The 6,649-nt window shown below is 43.8% G+C and overlaps 1 protein-coding gene across 1 annotated transcript; it reads left to right on the forward strand.

The window, feature by feature from the left end:
* Positions 1 to 1,617: 1,617 nt before the first annotated feature.
* LOC123512680 (protein charybde-like) lies at positions 1,618 to 5,507 on the forward strand. Its single transcript, XM_045269178.1, has 4 exons — positions 1,618 to 1,799; positions 2,529 to 2,706; positions 3,486 to 3,644; positions 3,925 to 5,507. The coding sequence occupies exons 1-4, from the start codon at positions 1,724 to 1,726 to the stop codon at positions 4,016 to 4,018; spliced, it is 507 nt and encodes a 168-aa protein (XP_045125113.1). The 5' UTR covers positions 1,618 to 1,723; the 3' UTR covers positions 4,019 to 5,507.
* Positions 5,508 to 6,649: the final 1,142 nt, after the last annotated feature.

Genomic DNA, 6,649 nt, shown 5'->3' on the forward strand with positions numbered 1-6,649 from the left:
TGAAGACTCTGGCTATTAATCTTCTGACCTCCATAAACACTTCCTAATGTAAATGAAATCGTCTAATCACACCCAGAAGTCAAGGTAAAAAATGCGTCTCCGTATTAAAGGAGCTAAGTAAGGAACGCGAGCTCAGGTAGTGTTGGTCTAGGTATTCCCTCACTACGCGGGTTCTTAGTACAGTAGGTGGCATGGCAGTAACATTATTAGAGTAGGCGAGTGTGGTAAGGCAAGGGAAGGAAGTGATGCCACGGGGAAGGCTGGGAAAGTCAGAAGCTTGTCACGTCACAGTTGTCACTACCCACTCTTCCTGCAGTCACACCTCAGGGATTTCACTCATCTGCATTGATCTTGTAAAGTAACAAGTACGTGACTGGGATAACTTATTAGTGACTTAGGTGTGCGTAAAGTAAGGGAATGGTAGGGTGGTACTGTGTGGGTGAAGGAAAGTGGGAGATTCAGTCACAACTCACGGAAATATTATGTATCTAACCTGCAGTAATCTAATAAATGCATGCATGACTTTAGGGTAACTTATTAGTGCCGTGTGTGTGTGTGGGGGGGGTGGTGAGGTAAGGGAATGGTAGGATGGTGCTGTGAGTGTAGGAAGGTTTGAGAATCAGTCACAACTCACGGAAAGTTTTTATGTATCTAACCAGCACTAAACTAATAAATACATGACTTTAGGGTAACTTATTAGTGACGTGTGTGTGTGTGTGGTGAAGTAAGGGAATGGTAAAATGGTGCTGTGAGGATGAAGGAAAGGTGTAGATTCAGTCACAGTTCACGGAAAGTTTCTGTTTCTAACCTGCACTAAACTAATAAATCCATGGCCTTTAACTTGATCTAACTGAACTCATCAATGAATGAGGAGAGTGTAGTGAGGTAAGGGAAGGGTATGATGTCAAGTGAGGGCGAGGGAAGTCAGGAAGTCCATCACACCTCACGAAAAGATGTCATCATCCACCCAGCCCTGCACCAAGCCAGCGTTGCCTTCACCCTCCCGCTGCCCTGCCTGGCGTCCCCCCTCTCAGTGCCTGGCTGGTCCGGCTGACGACACAGCCGGCCGGGGTGAACAAAGACATCCCAGGCTGCACCCATGACCTTAATACTAGTTTTCCTCTGTTTTCTCTGTCAGCACGCCATAATACATCTTGTCATCCACCCCACGTGCTTCAATAAGTCTCTAAGCGTTTACTGAGTGCTTATTTGCACGTGTTTATTGTGTTTTTGTAGTGTTTTCTTGTGTTGTAGTTAAGTTTCTAGAGTGTGTTGACACCCTACAGCGAAACACGCATGCGCCATCTAGATAAAGCGAGTGGTTCCGCTTTCAGTTGAGTTTCGCGACGTGTAAACCCGCTTCGTGGATACCGGTAACTTGGTTTTCCCACACATTTACGTTATACCCACGTTTCCCCGTGAGCACATGAACGCTATTTACACCATTCCGTAGTTCCTATATGTGTAAGTGAACTGGTATGCTGTAGATCACTCCTTGTGTCTTGTTTCCGAGCGGGCGCAGGGAGGTGGAGGGACGGAATTGAGCGAAATGTAATGAAAGAAAATCCCTGAATTGGCATCGAGCCTTTGCATCAAAGAGCGGACCCCGTCACCCAGCAGGCCAGTCACTCACGAGACGCGGAGGGGAGTGCTCACATTACTGCTCGCTCTCCATCCCCTTACGAGAGACAAAGACTCAAGTGAGACCGAAGCAAGTTTCAACATGGCACATTTAAAAGTTCTCACCCCTGTGGATTCCAACCTTAGTGACCTCCTGGGCCCCCTCCCTACTGAAGAAGGTAAGAGTGCTGGATTGATCTTGTATTTTGTGAGTTTTTGAGGTTTTGTTGCAGTTTGCGAAGTTTGCTCTCTCTCTCTCTCTCTCTCTCTCTCTCTCTCTCTCTCTCTCTCTCTCTCTCTCTCTCTCGCTGTGTATCATTGCGTGTGTGCGTTAAGTGTGTTTTGCAAGTGGTGAATATTGCGTGTGTGCGAGCGTCTGTTGTGACAGTTGACAGAGAGAGAGAGAGAGAGAGAGAGAGAGAGAGAAATATAATACTGTTTATGATTGTTTGGAAAGATATAAAAAAAAAATATTAAACTTAAGAACAACACACACATGGAGGTGAAAGAGGAGATTGCTAACATGATTTTCACAAGTGTGTGTGTGTGTGTGTGTGTGTGTGTGTGTGTGTGTGTGTATGTGTGTGTCTCCTCGCTGGTGTAGAAAGTGTTGCTAGGGCGGAGAGGATGAAGAGGGAGAGGGGGAGGGGCGTTGCCACTCCCTCTCTTCCCCCCTCCCCCTCTCCCTTCCTCCCCCAGCATAATTTGCTTCTTGTCATGATACAAGCATTGCCAGAGAGAGAGAGAGAGAGAGAGAGAGGATAATTATGAACTATTACTATCACCACTCGTAATGTAATGCTAACTTACCTAAGAGAGAGAGAGAGAGAGAGAGAGGTCAAATAAAAAATATAATACCTACCACCACCACCACAATCATAACCTAACCTCAATTTTCTCTTTCTCAGGTCTGGTTGACGAAATCGAGGACCCTGTGGAGACGGGTGCCTGGATGGTGCTAAGGAGAAGGGTGGAGGAGGAAGTGAGGCAGAACACACATAACAGCATTGTCTTCCCGCCGCTCCTCCTCGACCAGGTGGCAGAACATGTGCTGGACCTGGCCAAAGACGAGCCCTGTGGTTTGAGGTGAGTTTTGACATGTTTTGCCCTGTTTTGTGTATTTTTAGTTTCTCTCTCTCTCTCTCTCTCTCTCTCTCTCTCTCTCTCTCTCTCTCTCTCTCTCTCTCTCTCTCTAATTCATCTACATTTTTTTTCTTTCCGAGTCATTTATCTCATCAATTTCTAGAACGCTCTCTCACTCTCACTTGCTCTGACACGCTCACTGTATCCTGTTTGTACACGTATCACTCTCCCTCTCCTCCCCTCCCCTCCCCTCCCCACTCTTTCCGTCCCCACTCCTCCTCTCCCTTGGGTCTAGATCTTTCCTAACTTTATCACCACCTCTCCCGCGTCTCTGTCTCTCCCGACCTTGACCACCCCCTCAGATCCGTGCATTAAGATCTTGCCTCTCTCTCTCTCTCTCTCTCTCTCTCTCTCTCTCTCTCTCTCTCTCTCTCTCTCTCTCTCTCTCTCAGTAACCCAGTCTTGGCATGTCTTCTCTTCTATTCACACTTCAAATCATGGTCAATTTTCTCTCCCCTCTCACTTTATTACTTAATTCGACTGTTGGTCCCTCGCCACGACTATTTTCAAAGGGAACAGACATGATTAGGCGGTTTCTCAATGGTATTTCTCTTGTCATGTAAAGTAGAAGGCTTGTCATGTCAATAGAACCATAAAGACTTGGAAAACCCATTGTGTGATTTCAACTATAGCAGGAATGGTTTAAAAATTGGGTTATGCTATTTTGGGGGCCTTTTATTTCTCATATCAGTAAATAACCATCACATTCTCTTCTTCCTCAGAGGTTGTGTGTTGTTTGTAGTCTACGAGGACCCGGAACTAGGCGAGCTGCAGCTGGCTAAAATGAAGGCTGATAAGAACATGCCCTCCACTCACCTCCTGGTTCTGAAGCTCAAGGCAGATCCCACCTCATGGTTCACAAAGATGGCCAGAATCTTCAGGTAAATATTGACCCATACGCACCTGTTGTTGTGTGTTTTATATTGTGTGATATTTTTTTTTATCAGTTTATCAAGTTGTCTTTATTTTCTTAGTATTTGACGTGTACTATCCTATCACAGTTAAAATAAATAATAAACTAGACCACATTTCCCTCAAAATTAACAATATCTTCAACCAAAACTAAAAAAAAAAAAAAAAAATTTACTTTCCTCAACTTTTCACACCAATACTCTGATGATGAAGCACTGAGGTCCTAACACGTCACTCCTTCTTCTGCAGGTCACTTGGGAAGAGGAAAATGGTGGTGTCTCCGAGGTACGAGCTACTCAAAAAGAACTTCTACGACGACCCACAAGTTCTGATGGTGCAGTAGTGACGTGGCAGCAGAGGATGGAGAGAAAATTAGAAGAGATATGAGGCGAAGAGAGGAGAATAAGCAAAAAAGGAAGATAAGAGACGATAATAGAGAGGAAAAGTGGAACGGGAACGCCTTAAAGGAAGATAAGGAAGAGGATTACAGAGGAGAGGAGAGAAATAGGATCGGAAACGAAGATAAGAAGGTTTACAAGAAAGAAGCCATAGAGAAACGGAAAGGGAGTGAAGGAAGAAGCACGTAATAATTTTTCCCTTTATGGAGGAAAGAATAAAGGAAGAAAGGACCTCCTCTAAAGTTAGTCAAGAGAAGAATTCCTTTTTTGGTTGAATCTGGAGAAGAAGAAAGGAAGAAGAGGAGAAACGAGTATTTAAGTGGAGATCGTTGTCTTCATTTCTTCCACTACCAGTCACCGAAATTTCTCTCCATCTCTCCACTCCTCCCCGCCCCTACTGGCCCCTCCCCCACACCTGCCTCGCCTCTCACTCTCTTCTGCACACCTGAATGTACAAGCTTCCTGCATTATACTTCGTGCAGCAGTGGTCACCCTCATTATCATCACCCCCACCACCATCACCACCACCATCACTACTTTTTATATCACTGTTATGTATTTATTTTTATTCACTATCATTGCCATCATCATTCCATCATTCCAGTCTCTTTTTTTCTTCATGTATTATTATTTTCTTGACATGTTATGGTCTTGTTAACAGTTCGGTGACTCCAGAGGTTGATTGCAGTGCTGGTAATTCGGCACTACACTTTTTTGATTTGTCATTTACTCAATTTATGGTCACTCATCCTTAGCGTTACTCAAGGAAGTTTGATAAGGATCTCTCTTTATCCTTTAGTCCATAAGGAGGATGCGGGCAGGACTGTATCTCCTGCAGGAATCAAAGTATTGTATCACCTAACATTGACAAAAAATTAGAGAAAAAAAAAATGTGTAAACTTAATGAATAATGGATGTATTTCACTAGAGTAAAATTGCTAGTGAAGACAAGTTTACAGTAGGTCATAAGCACCATGTCTTTTGCTACATAGTACAGTAACATGTAAGGAAATGTGATGTGCATGTGTGACCTGTATTCAGAAACGCGTTTGATTCTCTGCACCGCCACTATTTCCAAAGCTACACAGAGGAAGCTACTGGAGTCTTGAGTGTTTGCGGTTGTAGTGACATTACCAATATGTCTACGGTGTCACCAGCACAAACACTCTTGACAACCTTGCTCATCATCTCTGTGGCCTTTGGGAAGAGTGACGGTGAGAGAGTTGAGTTTTTTTGAGTACGGGCCGATGTCTATATCTGTCCTCGCCTCCGCGCCTCGGGAACTGTGTGTCAGGCAGTCCCCGGGGGCAGCTGAGGGGGGGACGAGCCCGGCGCCACGGGTTGCTAGTCGGCACAATCGCCCCTTTGTGATAAAAGCTAAACTTGTGATATTTTTGTATCTGAATAAACGTACAAAGATTTTACCTAAAAGTATCCACCTGTTTGAATCATCCCTTTGGTTTATTGTAAGAGGCGTTTATTGAACTTCTTGGGACGAATGAAATCAGACGGATGGTAAAAAAAAACAATGAAAGGAATGGTTAAAAATGTAATGAAAAAGATATGAAGAAAGGTCAGGGCAGGGGGAAATAAACTAAAAGATTAAAAATAGATAAGGGGAACAGACAGGACTTAGGGAGAGATTAACTAAGAAACGGGATGAAAACGGTAATGAAAAGGAAAATAAGTGTTAGTGCCATGCTATATAAGAAAGAAAAGAAAATATGTACGTACAATCTAACCTTTTTCTCTCCATCTCTCTACACCACTATATTTAGAAATGCAGAGAGAGAGAGAGAGCGGCAATGGAACTCTCATCTACATAACGATCTAAATATAAAGCAGATAGAGGATTTTTCAGAGAGAAAGAGAGAGAAACGAACCCTTCCAAACTTTCAATCCTTTCCACTGAAGAACTCTCACGTTGCCTTATCCTGTTCTATTTTTAACCAACATTTCAACATCACCGTAACGAACTGTCTTTTCACTAGCACACACAGACATACAGACACACGGACACTTAACCCCGTAACCCTTTAGCCCCTTACCCCTTTCCTAGCCACGTAAGGGTCAAGGGTCATGAAACAGAAGGTAACTAGTCGCTATTTCAAAACTCTTACCTGTGTCCTTAATTAGATACCTAAAAATACCCAGGCACAGGTGTGATGGGGACAGGAAATGGGTAGAGAGAGAGAGAGAGAGAGAGAGAGAGAGAGTGAGTGAGAGTGAGAGGATGTCGGCGGAAAGGAAGTGATACTGATAAAGAATTAGTTAACTATATTTAGAAATACACACACACACACACACACACACACACACACACACACACACACACACACACACACACACACACACACACAGAGAGAGAGTTTATTGGATGTGATTCTTATGAAATACGTAATAGAAAAAGTAAGTATAATCTCTCTCTCTCTCTCTCTCTCTCTCTCTCTCTCTCTCTCTCTCTCTCTCTCTCTCTCTCTCTCTCTCTCTCTCATCCCACCACCACCACCACCACCACCACCACTAAGAATTCAAACATAAACAATGAAAAAATGGAAACAAAAGATGAAAAATGA

This window comes from Portunus trituberculatus, chromosome 34 (genome assembly GCF_017591435.1).
Source record: "Portunus trituberculatus isolate SZX2019 chromosome 34, ASM1759143v1, whole genome shotgun sequence".
In the NCBI taxonomy this organism is placed as follows: Eukaryota; Metazoa; Arthropoda; class Malacostraca; order Decapoda; family Portunidae; genus Portunus; species Portunus trituberculatus.